This window comes from Thunnus thynnus, chromosome 21 (genome assembly GCF_963924715.1).
Source record: "Thunnus thynnus chromosome 21, fThuThy2.1, whole genome shotgun sequence".
Lineage (NCBI taxonomy): Eukaryota > Metazoa > Chordata > Actinopteri > Scombriformes > Scombridae > Thunnus > Thunnus thynnus.
Genome location: NC_089537.1, coordinates 9802942 through 9822801, shown reverse-complemented (window position 1 = coordinate 9822801; position 19860 = coordinate 9802942). Strand labels below are relative to the sequence as shown.

At 40.0% G+C, this 19860-nt stretch overlaps 3 protein-coding genes and 1 long non-coding RNA gene across 4 annotated transcripts; 2 read left to right on the top strand and 2 right to left on the bottom strand.

The window, feature by feature from the left end:
- Positions 1-219: 219 nt before the first annotated feature.
- On the top strand, positions 220-5620 carry fastkd3 (FAST kinase domains 3). Its single transcript, XM_067577810.1, has 7 exons — positions 220-344; positions 1219-2718; positions 2834-2919; positions 4644-4818; positions 4902-4971; positions 5091-5205; positions 5332-5620. Exons 2-7 carry the CDS (start codon positions 1254-1256, stop codon positions 5428-5430), a joined length of 2010 nt encoding a protein of 669 aa, XP_067433911.1. The 5' UTR covers positions 220-344; positions 1219-1253; the 3' UTR covers positions 5431-5620.
- Positions 5621-5654: 34 nt separating this feature from the next.
- On the bottom strand, positions 5655-9632 carry chmp5b (charged multivesicular body protein 5b). Its single transcript, XM_067577812.1, has 8 exons — positions 9464-9632; positions 7785-7889; positions 7228-7274; positions 7003-7096; positions 6837-6908; positions 6460-6568; positions 6096-6211; positions 5655-6003 (listed from the first exon to the last, which is right to left on the bottom strand). Exons 1-8 carry the CDS (start codon positions 9530-9532, stop codon positions 5953-5955), a joined length of 663 nt encoding a protein of 220 aa, XP_067433913.1. The 5' UTR covers positions 9533-9632; the 3' UTR covers positions 5655-5952.
- Positions 6481-17857, top strand: LOC137173106 (uncharacterized). The gene is made up of 2 exons (XR_010925104.1): positions 6481-6610; positions 17647-17857. It is a non-coding gene; the product is annotated as an uncharacterized lncRNA (long non-coding RNA).
- LOC137173103 (delta-type opioid receptor-like) lies at positions 12362-19009 on the bottom strand. Its single transcript, XM_067577811.1, has 4 exons — positions 18650-19009; positions 18045-18297; positions 15166-15518; positions 12362-14817 (listed from the first exon to the last, which is right to left on the bottom strand). The coding sequence occupies exons 2-4, from the start codon at positions 18287-18289 to the stop codon at positions 14288-14290; spliced, it is 1128 nt and encodes a 375-aa protein (XP_067433912.1). The 5' UTR covers positions 18290-18297; positions 18650-19009; the 3' UTR covers positions 12362-14287.
- Between the last annotated feature and the right edge of the window lie 851 nt (positions 19010-19860).

Below are 19860 nucleotides of genomic sequence, written 5' to 3'. Positions count from 1 at the left end.
AATTAGATCGGTGTATTTATAGCAAAAATGAATAAGTATCAAAAAAACTCCTCATGTTGTACTGGTTCAAACAATCTCTGCCCCAATGGGGGATCCTTGTTGGTTAATCTTCAGCTAGTTGTATTTACAACGTCAGTATTTGTATTATGTGCTATAAAAAATCTCTTGGACTTCTAGGTTTAGTCATTTATTCTGAGTCATACGTTTGAAGCTGAGATTTACGAGGCTCCGTGAACACCTCACGATGCTTACGGAACCACGTTAGCATCATGGCACCAGCCGGCATCCTCCCGGTAACTGTTCATTACTTTCTGTGACCCTTTGCCGTCATCAGAAAGCTCCAGGTATGGCTTTAGCCTGTTTCGTCTTGATATTTGTTGTTTAATTATCACTCTGAGATTAAATGTCCGCCTTTAGACACGCTAACAACCAGGATAGCGGGGCGACTCTGCAAGGCTAGCAGCTAAGTAGCTAACGTCAGCTAACAGCTTCAAGGTTAGTTAGTTAACAGTAAAGGAGGAGGTCAGACAACTATTTTACAAACAAATGGAAGAAAGTTTCAAACAAAACAATATATGTGTGAATATGTTGAACTCTGTTGAACTATAATCATATGGATGTAACGTGTAGACTGGTTATGAAAAAGAGAAATCAGAAAATCTGCTGATTAACACAAGTCTTATAATAGTAAAATATTAACTTATTTACACAAAAAAGCCAAATTTATGAACCATCATCTTTTTATACCGAATTTGGCCTTCGTTATAAATCCTTGAAGTGTATGAATTTAAAAATCTGCAAAAGAGCTGCTGAAATTTGTACAACTTTACGAATGAATGAACCCTGAATGTAATAGTCTTTCATTTAAATTGAAGACTTACTAATGTTAATTAATCTTTATTTATTGTATTATTTTTGTTGAATTATTTACAATTTATATATTTTTAAATGTATTTTCTTATTTTTAATAGTTTTATTGCATGGGTTTGTTTTTCTTTTGCTTGTTTGTTTTCTTTTAGTCAGATACATGTCCAGGTTTTTAATATCATGGTTGACTTGCCTTGTTTATAAAATTTATTGTAAATAAAGTATTAAAAACAGTAAAGAAGGAGCGAGCTGAGCACTCTCATTGCCAGTAGTTTTGTTCTGTTCTTTTGTTACATAGTGTGAATATGTGTTTGGTCTCAAACCCTTAAAACTTTTTTCTTGTCTTTAAAGTTTTTCTTCAGCTGGGTCTCAGGAGTCCAGTTTTCATGGCTTTGAAGCTGATCCAGAGACGTCCGCTGCTCGGGCAGTTGGTGATTCAGCGTTACCCTCCTGCTGGACCTGTCTGCCCCACCAGGTTCCTGAGTACCAGCCCTGCAGGTCAGCCCTCATGTGTTGCATGCCTGTGCACTTCAGCCAGTCGCTGCATCCAAAAACAGGGTTGCCGGAAGCTTCAGCCGGACTGCAGAGTAAGGAGCCTGGCCACCATCGTCAGGGAGCCGTCCTTCGTCGCCAGCAGCTCTGTTGGACTCCACAGAGACTCAGTTCCCAGGTTGCATCTGACCCAGCTGCACCGACCCACCGCCATAGAGGAGCAGGCTTTCCTGCAGCGTTTGGGGTGCTGCTCCTCATCCCGGCAGGTCTTCAAACTGCTGCGCACAGTGGAGATCATGTCTGACACCATGGCGGCAGCAGCTCTTCACCGTGTGGCCGACCTGGAGCAGGAGGGTAACTCCCTGAAGGATCCATCCGTGCTGGAGAATGACACCATCAGGGCCCTGTGCTCCCAGCTGGAGGAGGACTCTGGGCGGCTGACGGACGCTGGGCTGGTGTCGGCTCTGCTGGCCTGCACACGCCTCTTCTTGGATCCCTGGAGTACACTGATGGTGCGGCTGGTGTCTGAGAGCCAGGAGAGGCTTGACCGGGGGCAGATGAGTGTGGGGCAGCTGTGCATTCTGGGCCAGGCGAGGCTGGCCATGGAGGGTCATAGCAGTGTGATGCTAGAGGAGGTGATGGAGCAAATCCAGAAGCAGGAGCCCACCCATTGGAGCCTAGCAGATCTCGTCGCTGTTTATAGACTTCTGCAGGGTGGTGTGGGTAAAGACGGAAAATATAGAGACCTGTTGAATGCCATGCACACTCACGCTGTGACCGTCACCTTCCGTATGGATCCTGCTGCTTTCAGCGGGCTTCTCAGTGCTCTCGTGACCCTGAATCAGACCCAGGCCATGCCTCTCGTGATCAGTCTGTGTAAGCAGGCTGTACGGCATATACCTCGCTTCACTGATGAGGAGCTCAGCCTTGTGCTCGGCGCACTAATGCACTTTGGTCACAGTGATCATTACTTTGTGGAGGCGATGGAGAGGTACGTACCCACAATGGCCTTCACCTCCCACCCAGAGACAGTAACCAAGGTGATGCAGTTCTTTGGCCGGAGGAACATCTTGTCCCCGGCGGTGTTCGACGTCGTCGCGGAGAGCTTTGTTTACCGAGCAGATGACTACAGCACCAGCCAGGTGGCCAGGCAGATCATGTCTTTCGGGAAGCTGGGCTACCTTCCGCCCAACGCCGGCGACGTGTTCAGGAAGGTTGAAACCATCCTGCGCACACGCTTCTCACACTTCCAGCCTCGTACGCTGCTCAGCCTGCTCCACTCCTGCATCCTGGTGGAGAGGTTCCCTGTTAACTTTGTTTCCAAAGTTTTTAGCAGTTACTTCCTCCAGCAACTGCAAGGTAAAACATCCTGTCTGACGCCTGTGATATGTATTCACGTATCCTGAATGCATGATAAAAATTTCCCCTTGTAGAGATAAATATTTTGTACATTCTGCATTTATCTATGTTTCAGAGGAAGGCACTAAAATGGACCGGATCGTTCTGGCACAGCTGACTCAGCTCTACATGACGCTGAAGTTAGAATGTCCTTTCTATGAGGTATTTAACTTTTATTTGTGTCAAGTTAGATATTAAAGTGATAATTCCAACCCAGATCAAGATTCCTGAATACCACTTAACAAATCATCAGTATGTGAGGTTCAGTGCATTCCCGTTACTTGTGAGGAAACCTGAACCTGCTATCTTACTGACTTCCTACATTTCCCAGAATTACTTTAGATCAATAGAAAACAGATATGAACTTGTTGGGTTCATCTGCAGCTCAGGTTTCTAGATGACCAGCAGGATTTTTCAGTTGCAGTAATTGAAAGGCACTGAAGCATTCAGATGGAGCGTCTACATCTACTGTCTACAGAGAAGTTGGTGTAGCTCACCTTTATGTATGTGAGGTTTAATGAGGATGTGTTTTTTTTTAAAATAATGTTTTTATCATTAATTGTCTGATACACATACTGTGCGTGTCTCTTTCCATCACAGATCTTTGAACAGTAAAAGGTGGCAAACCCTGTCCCTCCTTCCTTTCTATCATTTTCTCCCTTATATTTCTCTTTTGTTTTTACATATACTACAAGAGAAAGTAAAAAGCATGACAGCCGTAACCTTTGAAAACAGAATCAAGAAACAAATCTATCCAAATACCAAAAACTAAATTAATTTTTAAAAATGCACACCTTTCATATCCAGCAGTGTATACAATTATATTTTAATTTAAACATAACCCAGTTCTTCATGCAGGAAAAGACAATTAGACAACTGGTTTCCAGATGTCAAGCACATAATCTTCCTCTCAGTGTGCCATATTTCTCCCAGACACCTACATTAGTCTTATCAGTGTTTTTCCCCAGTTTGTGGCACTAATCAGCTTTTGTTGTAATATACATATATCAGTAATTGTATACTCGTTAGCTCTCAAATTAAAGGATAGTTTCACATTTTTTCAAGTCTGTCTTAATAACACAATAGCCACATGTCCATATGACCACTGAAACTGTAATCATTCTTCCTGTTCATACTGACCATTAGAAAGTTCCTTCCAATGTGCTTACAGTATAAGTGATGGGGGCCAAAGTTTACAGTTCTTATTTTGAGCAAAAATATATTTAAAAGTTGGTCTGAAGACAATATGAAGCTTCATCTGTATCAGTTAGTCAAATAAAGTGGATATCTTTTGATTTTTTTGTAAAAAAAAATTCCCTCTTTGTGTCTCGACAGTGTTTCCTGTTCAGCTGCAGTGAAAGGATTGTAATAAAAAGAGGGAATTTGGAACTAAAAAGACTGTAACTCTGAAAGATATTGACTTGATTTTCTCATTTGGACGGCTGAAGCCTCATATTAGCTTCAAATAAACTTTCAAATACACTTTTGCACAGGACGAGGGCTGTGTCAATGTTCATTTGGGCACCTGCCTGATATTTTAGGACAGACTTGGAAAATTGTAAACCTATCTTGTCAGATCTGGAGGGTACAAATGAAATAAAACCAGGATACTTGGTGTGCTAAGAGTCTACTTAACATTTACAGCAGATGTTTCACATACTGTAGCTAAAGATCTGCTGTCAGATAGGATGATACCTGTGCATGAATATCTTGGTGTGGCATCATGTTGTTTGTGTTTGGGCAGTTATGTGTAAGACATCAGATATCCAGTCAACAAAGAGAGGCTGGTGAAGCCACGTTCATTGCCAATAGCTGTTGTTGAATGTTGTGAATTTACAGTATTAGTGTGTCCCCGCCTGCTCCTTCACCCTCTGTTGTCTCGTCAGGGTCCCAGACTTCTTCCCAAGTACCGCGTCAAGTCTTTCCTCATGTCTGGACATTCTCTGGAGACACCGGTGGACACACATCTGTACCACTCAGTGAAAACCGGACTAGTGGATTTGCTCGGTGCTCGTTCATACTTTGGATCCAAAGTTCTGACACCATACTGCTACACACTAGGTAACATCCTCTCAGCTGCTTCTCTTCTGAATGTTTCCTATAGTTTATACCTACTTGATATTTAATTATTTTTGTTCTTGTAGATGTGGAGATAAAGCTTGACGAAGAGGGATACGTGTTGCCTGCCAGTCATGATGATGATGTTTTCAAGAGGTAAATGCTTTCATGTATTATATAGGATTACTACTTATGTTACCTGACTACGTTTAACACACAATAGTCATCTTAAAAATGTGTTTTAACTCATTGTACTGTTATTTATGTGTTGACAGGATAGCTCTTTGTATTGATGGACCCAAGAGGTTCTCTACAAACAAGAGGCAGCTACTTGGTAAAGAGGCCATCAAACAGCGACATCTGAGGCTTCTGGGATATGAAGTCGTGCAGGTTAGACCCTCACCTTCGTATATGAGGGAGGATGAAGGATCACAGTACATTATGTCTGTTTTGCATATTTCTTTCTGACTTCCGGTATAATCTTTTGTTCCTGAAATTTGATCTTGTCTTTTCTAGATCCCGTTCTATGAAATGGAAAAACTGCGAAACAAGACCAGTGTGGTGGAATATCTGCACCAAAAAATCTTCCCTCACAGTTACAGACTGAGCTGGTGATGATAGAAAATAACCTGTACGCTGAGGATCTGACATCAGGGGCCGTTATTTCTCTTGAGCTTTTTCTAGCTTAAAGATATCATTATTATTTATTTTTACTAAAGATGCCATTGCCTAAATAATGTTTAATTTATTGATTATGCAATTCCACATGTTTAACTTCACAATAAAGTATCTTTTGTATAAATGATGACTTTTTAATGACTTCAATGTATCACACAAAATTAAGGACTGCTTGAAAAATATAATTTATTTTGTTCTTGGCAGCACAGCGCTGCAGAAACTGTACAATGTTAAGAGAATCCTGATTCCAACAGTCACCTCAGATACATATAACATGAGCTCACTCATACAGAAGAATAATCAAAATTTTTAATTAAGAAACCTGATTTCACGTTAGAGTTTACACAATTTGTCAGACAGAAGATGCTTTGGTCTAAGGCCCGGAGTGTTAGTTGGATAAATACAAAAAAAGAAGGATATGATACATGTAAAACAAGCCCGAGTGTCCTGATTGCTCCTTTATGTGGCAGGAATCTGAGGAAGGCCAAACTCGTCCACCAGAACACCATCCTGGAACACAAAATAAAGACATAAATAGATGCTGTGCAAACAAAAATGTCTTTAAATAATGACAAACTCTGAATCCTAAACCTGTGACGTACCCTGTTGGTTGACTTGTCGCCAGGCAGACCCTGTGGGATGGAAGGAGCTGTGGAGGCCTCGTCCAGGTAAGAGCTGTCTTCATCCAGCAGGAGCTCGTCTCCCAGAGCATCCAGCTCTGTGAACACAGCAAATATGTACATTTGGTCTTTAATATGCACTAAAATCTACTGTGCAGCCTTCTGCCTTACTGTTGTCATCTGCAGAGGGATAATACTGCAGAAACAATATTTATAATTTATTAATTAAATCCATAAATAACTAATTGGAAGAGATTCTCTCTCTTATGCGGTTTTAAAGATGGAGGACAGCACCATCTGCCTGTCACCTCCTCATAAGGTCCTGGCAGATAAATGCTTTACTGACCTGCTTCCAAGTCATCGTCATCAATTTCAGGCGTGCCGTAGCTTCTGCCCAGCGCCTCCTGGATGTCGTTGGCGTCTTCCATCATGTCCTCGAGCTGGTCTTGAATATCCTAAGTATTTAAAAAGGAGTTAAAATGTGGCAAAGAGAAAATGTTGTAAGTTTCTTCTAATGCAATTGTCCTTTTACTGAGTGCTCAGGGAAATTTTTTTATCGGGAAGAGAATTTGGATTTATTATATCTTGGAACATATTCCCAGTTATCTACTGTGACACTCTCTCATCTGCTGATATCAGAAAATATAAACAATCCTTAGTTATAACCAACATTAGATTTAATCACAATGGTCGTCTATCTGCAAAAGACGTAAACAGAAATACCTCAATCTGATCAATTTTCACGTTCTTGTACGCTTTCTTCATGTCTTTGAGGCCGACTTTCATGGCATCAACCTAATAAAAAAAAAAACCAAACAGATATTAGCAGCAAATCATGTTTTCTTCAGTATGCAGCTCGTCTGGTATGTTCACTAATCGTGTCTCTTACTGTGGTTTTAGTGTCTTTAAGGGATTGGATTGTGTAGTTTGCTTGTTCCATGTTGAACGACTGCTGCATGAGGTTGTCTCTCTGACTCTCATACCTGCAAGAGATGAGAATGAAGTTAAGTTTAGCAAATAATGAGAAAAACATTTGAAGCTTATAGTTTTTTGGGTTTTTTTTAACATGTTTAAGAATATGAACACTCTGACTTTAGGAAATAAAATGACTTACATTCTCTTCTGCTTCAGAACTCTCATCGCCTTTTGCTTGACCATGTTCTAGTAGATTAAAAAATTGAGACCACAAACTCATGATCAACAATAAACATCAACTAGACAAAACTACATGATGAGCAGAGCTGGGAGTCAAACCTAAATACTTTTTGGTATCAACTGAAATGCATCAGTAGTATTAAAAAATGTCAAATTATCAAAACTGTCATCAAATGTCTGGTCAGATTTGTGCTGATCTTTACATATTCTTTGATTTTTTCTTATTGAATTCAGAACTTTGCCATTTTTTAGACAGTATTTTATGTTCTTGCACAGTTGATTGTGTTTAGACAACATTTAACATTAGCTTCCGTTGTCAAATGAAAAAAAATGCTTTGTAGAGAAACATGTTTATACTTAAAGTATAGAAGAAAGTATTGTTTTGTTGTGAGTAACAAAGCTTATCACATTGTATGTGACACTTTCAAACAATACTCTGACATAATGATTAGAATCTCAGCATTCAGTGTGATTTTCAGTCAGTATTTCACAGCTGCACTGGACATAAAATCTCACCTTTGAAGGCCCATCTCTCATCTTTTTCATCTGATCTTTGTACTTCACAAGTTCAGCATCTAGTCTGGCAATTTTCTTGTCAACAGACTCTGTCCGACCATCAACCTTAAAGCAGAAAAGAACAGAACATCAACTTTTGTGTGACAGTAGATCATTGGCCATTGAATCATCTTAATAGGGGTGTTACAAACTAAATACAGTCAATACAAATTGATGAACTGCTTGTAGGCTGTCCCTTACGGCACACAAACACAGTAGCCTCATTGATTACCATTAAATATGACAAAACCTCTGTTTCTTCCTGTTTTTTAGCTTCCATTTCAGGGTTAAGGGAGACATAAATAATGATATTTAGCAGCAGATTCTCTGTTTTTTCACCACTAACACTTATGAAATCGTGTTAGACATCGTAGCAAAAAGCCTTAACTCTGTTTAACACATTTTCAGATTTGTGAAACCTTTATTTTGCTTATGAAATTAGAAAAAGGGCGATTCAACTGCTTTTTTTACCCATCCAGAACACATAACAGCAGGTCAAGTTTAAAACCCACTATACTTGGACTTGTCAAATCTGGACTAGATTAACAAGGAGACTCCAGAAACACTTTAAAACACAGTTTCTGATTTGTGACACCTTTATTCTAGTTGTGAAAACCGAAAAAAGACACAAAAAATAAGAAAATAAAGCTACTGTAAAATGAATAAATCTCAGTAGTATGATACTCTGTAATGTCCTCTGTCATACTGGAGTATTGGTTTCTTGAGACTTTTCTTAATACTGAGCAGGTAGGACCGTAGCAAATAGACATAAATGGCAATAAGACTGAAAAACAGTTTACCATGAGTAAGGGCAATAAATAAGAAAAAAATGCCACAGTTAAAATGATCAAAACTCAATAAAGGGCGATTTCACTGCTTTTTCCCCCATCCAGACCACATATGAGCAGATCCAGATCAAAACGCAGTATAGTTAGACTTATCAAATCTGGACTGGATTACTATTATTATTAAGATTTGACAAGTCTAAGTATAGTAGTTTGGTTTGATCTGGATGGGACAAAAAGCAGTGAAATCGCTCTTTTTTCTGTTTTCATAAACAAAATTAACGTTTCACACATCTGAAAGTGGGTTTAAGCAGCGTTAAAGTTATTTGCTACGATGTGTAACACTTTTTCACAAGTGTAAGTGGTGAAAAAACTTAATGCGAAGCATCATTATTTGTGTTTCCCCCTTTACTTTTCCCATAACAGCTAATTTTAGCGTCGCAGCTCTGCCCAGACGAGCAACCAGTATAACTGGTTTAATGTCAGTCAAGTCACTGAGATGAACATGACATAGTTTCTGTTGTATGTTATTCAAATGGCTCAAATTCCAGCTCAAAATTACATAAAGCTGACTCATTACCCAGACACACAAACTGATTTAAATACCTTGATTATCGACGGATATTACCAGAACATGGCGTTTAGTCTAAAGCCTTTGTTTCACTCCCGTCTGGTTTTAATGTAATGTAACACATTATTAATGTATAAGCTCACGTCCATTAAGACAAAATTATAGTTAAACGTGACAAACTCTGGCCTCTGGTTCGGCCCAGAAAAGTTGGCTAGCAGTTAGCTAAAGGAAACCATCTTTGTTTACTTCAAAAGCTCAAAAAGTTGTTCCAGTTTCATACTTACGTTTCCTATGCAGTCCGTCAGGTTCGGCGGTGGACCTTTAGGTTTCCCTCTGCCAAATATACGATTCATTTCGGCAAAATAAAGACTTTAAAATGTTTTAGAGAAAGCCGCGTTAGTTCGCTGTCAACAGCTGGAGAAAACAACCAGGAAGGAGACGGACTTTCAGTGACGTCAGCGGAGTCACGTGATCGGTACTCCCTCGACCACGCCCCCCCCAACAGTACAAACAGTACAAACAAACAAAGAAGGCACATTTTCATGTTTTAATCATCAAAAATCTTCGGCCTCAGGTTGAGCAAGAAAAAAACCAAATATAAAAATGACATAAAGTAATAAAACTTAAATGAAAATGCATAAATAATAATAACAAAAAAGAAAAAAATAGGACTATTTGAAAATAACTTAAACATACGGATGGATGGGTGACAAATTAAAGGAAAAACCAACATAAAGTGCCTCATAAAGGCTTCAGTGCACCTTGGCATTTATTCTACAGTCTCTAAACTCTACTGGAGGGATGAACACCATCCTTCCAAAAGATATTCCCTCATTTGGTGTTTTGATGATGGTGGTGGAGAGCACTGTCTAACACATCGGCCCAAAATCTCCATAGGTGTTCAACTAGGTTGAGATCTGGTGACTGTGAAGGCCATAGCATATGATTCACATCATTTTCATACTCATCAGACCATTCGGTGACCCTTTGTGCCCTGTGAATTGGGGCATTGTCATCCTGGAAGAGACCACTCCCATCAGGATAGAAATGTTTCATCATAGGATAAAGGTGATCACTCAGAACAACTTTGTATTGATTTGCAGTGACTCTTCCCTCTAAGGGGACAAGTGGTCCCAAACCATGCCAGCAAAATGCCCCCCAAAGCATAACAGAGCCACCAGACCCCCTCACTGTAGGGGTCAAGCATTCAGGCCGTCCATCTGTATCTAGTAATGACAACAACTTAAGAGCTTTCTCCACAGTGCTTTGTTTTTGTTTTTGTTGTTTGTATTCTTCTTTTTTCTTTTTTATGGTGTTAAAATGCATTATCGCCACCTACTATGTTGGAGTGTGAACCAGAGTTATATCTGCCCCCTTAAACAAACAAACAAACAGAAGAAAAATAAAACTTAATTCTTTTAATCAACCTAATTTCTTTCAAATACTGGAATAGGCTCCTTAACCTGATAGTAAATAAATTTTTCAGACTCTTCCTCTCCAACCCTCCTGGTTTCCCTCTTTAATGATTCTCATTCTCTGGAGTATTTTTTGCAGTGACAAACTTCATGCTCCACTGATTCCTCTATTTGACACATAATCTATTTGACACATAATCCTGAGGGATGTTTGTCTATTAAAGGCAGTGTTTTATTAAGTCTGGTGTGTCCTGCGCTCAGCCTTGTTAAGTTGTTCTCCTCTGTGGTGCTGCTTTTAACTGACCTCGCTATGTGCACGTCGGGGCTGTACTGCATAAAGGCGTCGTCCTGTGTTTGCTGCATCCCGACTGTGCTGCTGCTCTTTAATGATGTTTCTTTTGATTGTTCCTTTTGCTTCAGATTTACTGAGTGAAATTCTTCTCCTCATGTTTCAGTGCCTGTTTTGCTAATGTGTCCACAATTTAATTCTCCTTTATCCCTCTGTGAGCTGGTATCCACATAGATGTTATCAAAATATTCATATTTTTAAATCTGTACAGAGTTTCATATATCTCATTAACTATATCCTGCCTATTGTGAGATATAAATGAGTGAAGTGACATTAATGCAGAACATGAATCTGTGCACAGAATAACTTTTCCAGTTTGTAACTCTTCTATCTGCTGTAATGCTGTTGCTGTTGTCATAATCTCGACTTTGAAAACTGACAAATGATCTGATATTCTTCTTAACAGAAACTCATAAGGCTGGTTTACTAAAAGCAAAACCTGTGCTCCCTGTCTTATTATCCTTGGATCCATCTGTATATACTGGGATAGATGTATCTTCAACCAAAACTTCAAACTTCAAAGACAGCATTAACAGTAATCTTTATTTGTACCGAACTGCACTGAACTGTGAAATGCTTTACAGAAAGAAATCATGTTAAAAATAAAACAGAAAACTTGTAGGCAATAAAAGCATTAACTGAACCAGAATAAATGGAAAATGGACCCCAGACCTGCAGACCTCGAGACCCCCAGTGGCCTCCAAAAGCTCCATGTGTGGCAGCTGGTTTGTGGTGATTAATTGTAACTCTGTTTGGGACTTCAGGAATCGAGCGCTGACATGATTAAGGACTTTCAGGTGGTTCCTACTTTATTATCCGCTCTTAGGACCCCGTCTCGTAGAGGGACGCTCTGTCAAAATCTAGGTTTCAGGTCAGTCCCACCATGATCTAATCTAAAATATTTCATTCAAAACAACATGAGGAGGAGAAAAGTGACTAATTCTTTGCATTTGTGATGCCACAATGAACAACTAATGCTTGTTATTTTCACTTGATAAGCGACTAACTAATTGGAACATTGGGATCATTATCTGTTGATCAAATAGTTACTAATTAGCTAATCAAGTTAACACTAAATGTGACTGCAATGAAGCTTCTGCAAGGTTTTAGGATTTCTTTTCTAAGCAGACAGATCAGTATTTGCTATTTTCTTCCTCTGGAGGGAGCTGCTGGCTTACACTAAAAAACACAAAATCAGGACGCAAGTGGCTCCTGACCTCTCACCAAAAACCCATATCTGTGCAGAATATTGTCTATAAACTAAAACTGCTCTTCTTTTATCAAACTGTGAGACAATGTGAGGCAGAGTTCTTCTCTTTTAAAGCACGATATGCAAATGTAATGATGTAGAGCAAAGACAGGAAGACATTTGAGCGCTTACAAATCATCTCCGTAAAAGATGAGAGTCAATGTGCATTTGTTAAACTTGCTTTAATATTAAGCACTTTACAAACAGGATGTTTTGATCGATACATCTTCTGTGCGGCTGACAGCAGACAAAGCCAATATACAGGTGCAGATTATAAAACAATAAGCAATGAGAACATAAAATGTCTTGATCACAGTGTAGTTTCCTCTCTTTGTTGTCTAATAACGGAACTTCTGCGCTATTTCTATTTTTATGACCCAGAAAGGTCTGGTTTAGGGACATTAAAGTGAGACTGCGAGTGTTTATGAAAATGGATTTTCTTACTGACTCACTTTAATATTAGCAGAAGTCCTTCTCTAATGATATAGATGAGTTTATACCATGTTTAATCATATGTTTATATAATACAGAGTATATTTGCAGTACATTCAAAATAGTTTACAACAGCACAGTCCATCAAGCATATAGGCTGCTGATGCTGCATTATAATATCATAGCAATGATCACTGACATGCTACAAATACAGTATATTTCATTGATGTCTGTGCAAAGTTTTTCTTTTCTGTCATCTGTACAAAAGAAGTTATTGTATACATACTATCACACTGTACAGCTGTCATGATATACTGTATTTAATCCTGTGCACGACTTGTTTAAACAGCGACTCATGTTTTCAGATTAAAATATTTCTCTACAACGATAGCATGAGTATTTCAATAGGACTATGTGTATTATGGTAAAAGCAATACACAGCACATGTGATTGAATTATATACCATAAATTGAACAACTTATCAAACTGGACACAACTCCAGAGTCAAAGCTGATAGAGAGCCCTCTGTCAAATTTTAAAAGCACATTCAAGTCCAGGATTTTCCCCTTAAAACATTCATCATGGGTAAACTTTTATAGCTTTTATATAACCAACTGTTGCTTTTTTTTGCAACTTCAAAGTCCAACATGAGTCAGTTCTCTCACATCAATCAGCACAATTCAAACTCTTCACAGACGTAAAGAGGATTTTGGCACATATCCGCTGTCAGTGATTCATGCAAATACCACCGACATGTTAACTGTATATATATATATATATATATATATATATATATATAAAAAATTATACATGATGTGCTGTTTGAGCCATCTGCTAATCATTCCTGTAACCATTTTCCACTGCTACAAACATGTGTTATCCTGGACTGTTAAAAGGCACATTTGGCAAAAGATTTATAGCAGGAAATGACAGGAATAAACAAAAAAAGGAGAAAGGAATAAACAGAATGTAGTTAAATGAGAATAAAAACTAAAAAACATTGATGCAACAAATATGAAACTTGCCAATATTAAAGTTTTCATTAATTTCTTTCCCCATGGAGTAATCAACAATTTCCTGAGAAACTTTGGCGTTATGATACTAACATATCACTAATTTTCCACACATAGGAATACTTGTAATCCATATAATTAACGAGCAGTTATTTTTTAGGAATATAATCTCTTTAGGAAAGAGAATGACTTTAAAATCAATACAGTAAAAGGCAAATTTTAATCACATTTGGGCTGTTTTGGTGCTTAACAAACCTGTCTTCTAGTCAAAGTTGAAGTTATAAATACACAATCTTTATCACAGCTGACACGAGGAAATACATGAATGAAAGTGGGAAAAGTCACAGCAGAAGGGAAGTTAAGGGGATTAAGTTATTGTCATGTAGAGACGTTTTGTGGATTAATGCAGTAGATGGAATACAATGTCTAACATGTAACTTTCACTTGATCTCTGAAATGAAATCATATATCAATGTTGGCACTGTTTAAACCCCCCAAGTGACGCGTCCTCTAAAAATAAAAACAAGCGGAGTCAACTTCAGTAATAGAGTCAGAATTACAGTCTACATTGCTGACGTGACGTGGGTTAAGCCCAGGTCATGTGAGTCTTCTTTTCCAATATGGGAAATTGAAGACAGTTCCACTGCTAGTCATGTCGGCTTTCTAGTCCCGTTTGGATTCTCCAGGGGAAGCGCGGCCTCCCTCACAGCGCTGGGGGCCTTCTTGCTCCCCGATACCTTCTCCCCCTTCAATTTGGCTGAGAGGCAGAAGTCTTTGAAGCAGCGTTTGAAGTTCTCATCCAGGAAGGCATAGAGGACAGGGTTGAGGCTGCTGTTGGTGTAGCCCAGAGCCACGCAGAAGAAGTAGGCGGCCATGATGGCGGTGGTTTCGGGCACGCTAACGAGCGCCTTGACGAGGATGAAGATGTGAATGGGCGTCCAGCAGACCACGAACACGGCAACCACCACGACCACCAGGCGGGTGATGCGGCGCAGGTTGCGATCCTTTTCCCGCGAGCCGGACAACATTCGGACGCTCTTCAGCCGCAGGACCATCAGGGAGTAGCACACGGTGATGATGAGCACAGGCACGACGAAGGCAAACACAAACACACATATCTTCATCAGTGTGTCCCAGTAGACGTACGGCTCCGGGAACTGTAAGGCACACTCTGTTATGTCTGCAGGAGGACAGGAGGGAAGGGGGGGGAGAAAAGGTGAATTAAGTGATGAAGTGGACTTGTGCTTCATCACAAATAAATTTCCACTCTGTGCCTCTCTGCTATCAATTTAGCAAGCTGTTATGGAACAGCTAATCTGCACTCAAAAGGGAAACATTTTTGTGCTAAATCATCTATATTCAGGAAGAATGATGCATGATGTGTGGCTAATGGAAAACTCTGCACTGACAGATGATTTGATAGACTATATTTCTGCTCTGAAAATACTATTGCTGCATACTTTAAGTGAATCTCCAACACTGAAAATTGGCTGAAACTTTTCAGTTTTATTCAGGAATTGTTCCTCACCACTGTTTGTCTGGGTTCCACCCAGAATAAAAGCAGGTATCCCTGCGGCTGAGGACAGTATCCAGATGCACACATTGATCATCTTGGCTTTGATTGGAGTGCGGAAGTCGAGGGCTTTCACCGGGTGGCACACCGCCACGTAACGATCCACACTCATCATGGTGAGAGTGAAGATGCTGGTGAACATGTTGTAGTAGTCGATGGAGATGAAGACCTTGCAAACCACCTCACCGAAGGGCCATGTGTTCAGCAGGTAGTCGGTGCTCTGGAAGGGCATCGTGGTGGTGACGAGGGCGTCGGCGAGCGCCAAATTGAAAATGTAAATGTTGGTGGCCGTCTTCATCTTTGTGTACCTGTTAAACATGCAGAACACAAGGTTGTCCTGTAATATCCAGGAAGAGAGATGACCAGAGCTAACCATCCATCCAGACTGTCATAGCTGACGTATATTGCTTGGCTGACTCTGTAGAAGACCTTTCTGCTCGGCTCATTATCAATTAAACACTGGCCATTAGTCCACTCTGCTTCCTTGAATATGTAATGCAATTTTTCGGACTCGCAGTTCATTGTTATGTATAGTATACTGCCGATTTCAGGCTGTGCGTAATCAACCTGTTTTCACTTCATTAAATTATAATCACATTAACCGTCTACGTGATGACTTTTTCAAAGTCTAATTTTAAAGTTCAATTTCAGTTTTTAATTTTTTCCAGTGGTGATGCCTACAGGATATAATGAAGCACTGACATTAACACAGACAGTGATGCATTCTTTTACTTTATAATAATATATTTGTTGTAAACTATATTAGAATGATTATAAAACACAAAAATGATTAAAATGTTGAAACCACATTTCTTGATCCACCATGACCTGCAAGCACCAGGCAGCATGTGCTTGTTTATTGTCATCAAAGGGTGTCGCTATTGGACAAAGACCTCGAAAAGTGATTTATCAAAATCAAACCTGAATTCTTTCTCTTTCCATCAGTAAAACCTTTGGATAAAACCATACATGACACCATTGCAGAGCTGAAGATGGTTATGGATTTTTGAGACATTAAAAGCCTTAAAGGAATAGTCAGGTATTTTGGGAAATAAGCTAACTGTATTTACTGTCTTGACGAGATGAAAAGAAAGATACCACACTCATATTGGATCGAGTGGTATCGATCTTCTCATCTAACTCCTGGCAAGAAAGCAAATAAGTGTGTTTCCAACATTATTGACCTATTCTTCAAAAAATGTATTTATTGATTTTTTTAGGCAAATGGGGCCTTTAGCAACAAGCTAAACACACTATTGACATAATGTAGCAAACCGCCTGTTTGCCTGCACATCAAGCAGACATGGAGCAACATTAGCAATCATTTGGAGTCGTGTTTCTGCAAACTAGAGAATTCAAATCCAATATTTACTCTCCTCTTAGCTGTGTTTTGCTTGAAATATCTCGCTTTATAGCAGTGAAACGCTTCACTATGTTCACCAGCTAGTTGTTAGCTTCATCTCTCTGTTGTTTGGTGCTGAGTAGGGAGCATTACAAGGGATTTTTGAAGTTTCTCTCTATGGAAAATGGCTGCCTGCTGCAGGTGTAAAGGAAGCTGATGAGAGCGGTGAGAGTGAACCAAAACAGTTAAAAGTGTGGCCCGTAAAACCAAAACAATGAGCTGAAAGAAGCTAAAATGCTCCAAAGAGCTGAGAGGAAGTGGAGAGCTATGTGGGTTGATTACTACGAGCAACACCTTTCACACAGTCATTTTTATCTATTGTCAATATAAAGATATTTATTAAGGCAGCTTTAACAAAACAAACTATGCCTACAAGGTGCACTACCAGGTACTGCTCTTAATGGCTTATTGTTTACTGTCTTCTGTTGACTCTATAAGCTTTTGGATTAGTGTAATTTCAAATACTTGTTTACGCTAAATCACCACAAACCACTTCTTTCTCTCTGCCAAAATGACCCTCCACAGAGCAACTAAACAGTAAAACATAGAGTCTTTGCTAAAAACTGAAGTGATAAAATCAGCTTCTACCGACAGGCGACGCAATCACTTTGATTTGAGGTAATTGCGTCTACGGACCAAAGCATTCTGGATGGCACTACTGCATTTCACTGTACATCGGAGGAGATTTGTTGCTCTCACACACCATAAATAACGCCCAATGAGGTGCAAGCAGGCTATCAGCGTGATAAAGCACCACTGGTTTCAACTATAATTAATATCATGTCCACCAGACAATAGGGCTGATTTATTAAATATTGTTATTGTAGTTTGGAGGTCTTGAGGGTTACTGGATTCATAAAATTGGGTACTTTGAAGCCTTTGGGACACTTGTCAGCCAATTTGTAATGACAGCAGGGATTTTAAACCCTTTCTTTGCCAAAATGCTACTGAACTTTCTCTCTTGGGATTTCCTGGCTACAAAACTCATTTGGATGTTGCCCTAGTTGAATAAAAATGTTTCTATTTCCATGCAGATTTGGATGAGCTTCGGAGCAACATGCCTTCTTTTCTCCGGAGGACCTGTCTCCTGAGTGCATCCGAGATCAAAACGCAGGCGCTGAGGAGAACTCTGACATGCACCAGATGGCCTAAAGGTCACCGTAAAAGACTAAAGGGTCGGTGCCAGTGGCTTATTGACAAGCAACATTTACAGAAGCTGTGAATAAACACATACTGCTGGCTGGTTTTCTGCATTCCTGTAAGGCTTTCCTGCATGTGCCAAAAGATACAGTCTTACTATACTACTTACTATACTACTATGCTTTAAATCACCATAACTTTCCATAACCTCATATGATTATTGTGCACATTTTGTGGTGTTATGCAAGAGAGAATATATCAGAATATGTTTACCAAAATAAAATGACCCTACCTGATGATCACATACATGACGAGGCAGTTCCCCAACAAGCCGACCACAAATACTACGGAGTAGACTGCAGTGATGATGGGGATGATGGGGGACATGCTCTCCGGTTCCCAGCTATCATCATGGGTCACATTGCGGTTCTCTGAGTATCCGGACACCCAGGCTGAAGAATTCACCGGACAGTCCTCCATCAGCGTGGAGAGGCACTTATTGTCTTCTTTGAAAATCTCAACCGGAGTGCTTTCCATGCTGACACCTGTTTATTAGGTTGGAAAACAGCTCCTAATTAATAATTTAGAGGATGAATGGATTTTTAAAAAAAAGCCTTACACAAGCCTTAACGGTTAATAATAAAGGGACCGAGCCAGAAAACCGCGTGGAAACAACCACTTAAATAATGGATAGAAAATTTTAAAAATATATCATCACATTAATGCAAAAACATGAGACCTGCACAAACTTCACCTGGGTTTCAGAGCCACTTGTAGATCATGCAAAACACAGTCGAAAGCACACACACACACACACACACACACACAGCTCCAGTCTTTCAGAAAAAAAAAAACCGCGCATACATTTCTGCAATGTGAAGCTCGCAGATTACTCACCTTGGTCACCCCCGAATTAACGAACGCACCCAGATGTGTTTATCCTGCCCGGTAACGATGCAGCTCCGCTTGTTTTGTTGCCCCGCTGAAGGTTACAGCTCATCAAAGTTTGTGGATGCTACTGCGCGCCCGGAGAGGAGCAGCGGCGGCTTTGCGGGCACTCGTGCACACGCACTGATGAAGAGGAGGTGGTGGTGGTGGCGCGCAATCAGGCTAGATCCACCACGCACACACACGCACACACACACGCACGCACGCACACACACACACACACACACACACACACACACACACACACACACACACACACACACACACACATTTGTTGTCCTAGGTCACTTTTGGGGACATTACATAGACTTACATTCATTTCCTGGAAACTTACTCTAACCCTAACCTCAACTACTGACCCAAAAATCAGCTTTCTCCCAACTGGGGGCATGACTTTTGTCCCTAATTGGACAAACTGTACCCAAGTAACTGGTCCTAAGTTTGAAATTTGTCCCCCAAAGTAGCCTATAACAGACCACACACACACACACACACACACACACACACACACACACACACACGTTGTTCTAGGTCACTTTTGGGGACATTACATAGACTTACATTCATTTCCTGGAGACTTACCCTAACCATAACCCTAATCTTAACCATGGACCCAAATATCAGCTTTTTCCCAACTGGGGGAACGACTTTTGTCCCTAATTGGACAAGTTGTCCCCAATTAACTGGTCCTAAGTTTGAAATTTGTCCCCCAAAGTAGCCTATAACAGACCACACACACACACACACACACACACACACGTGTTGTTCTAGTTCACTTTTGGGGACATTAGATAGACTTACATTAATTTCCTGGAGACTTACACTAACCTTAACTACTGACCCAAAAATCAGCTTTTTCCCAAATGTACAAGCTGTCTCCAATTAACTGGTCTTTAGTCTGAAATGTGTCCCCTGAAATAGCCTATGACAGACCAACACATACACACACACACACACCCCTCACCCAAAATATGACATGGCAGAGTGATGACAATGACCTGCAGGCTGACACACAATCTCCTTCAATCTTATGTCACAGTTGAGTAAAAACCATTGAGCAACATTAACCAAGACATCCCTGATTTGTTTAAGCGAATTGGAGATTTTTTTAAAAAGGGTGAACATGACAAAACGTCACTGATCATCCCAGTTTAGTGTTA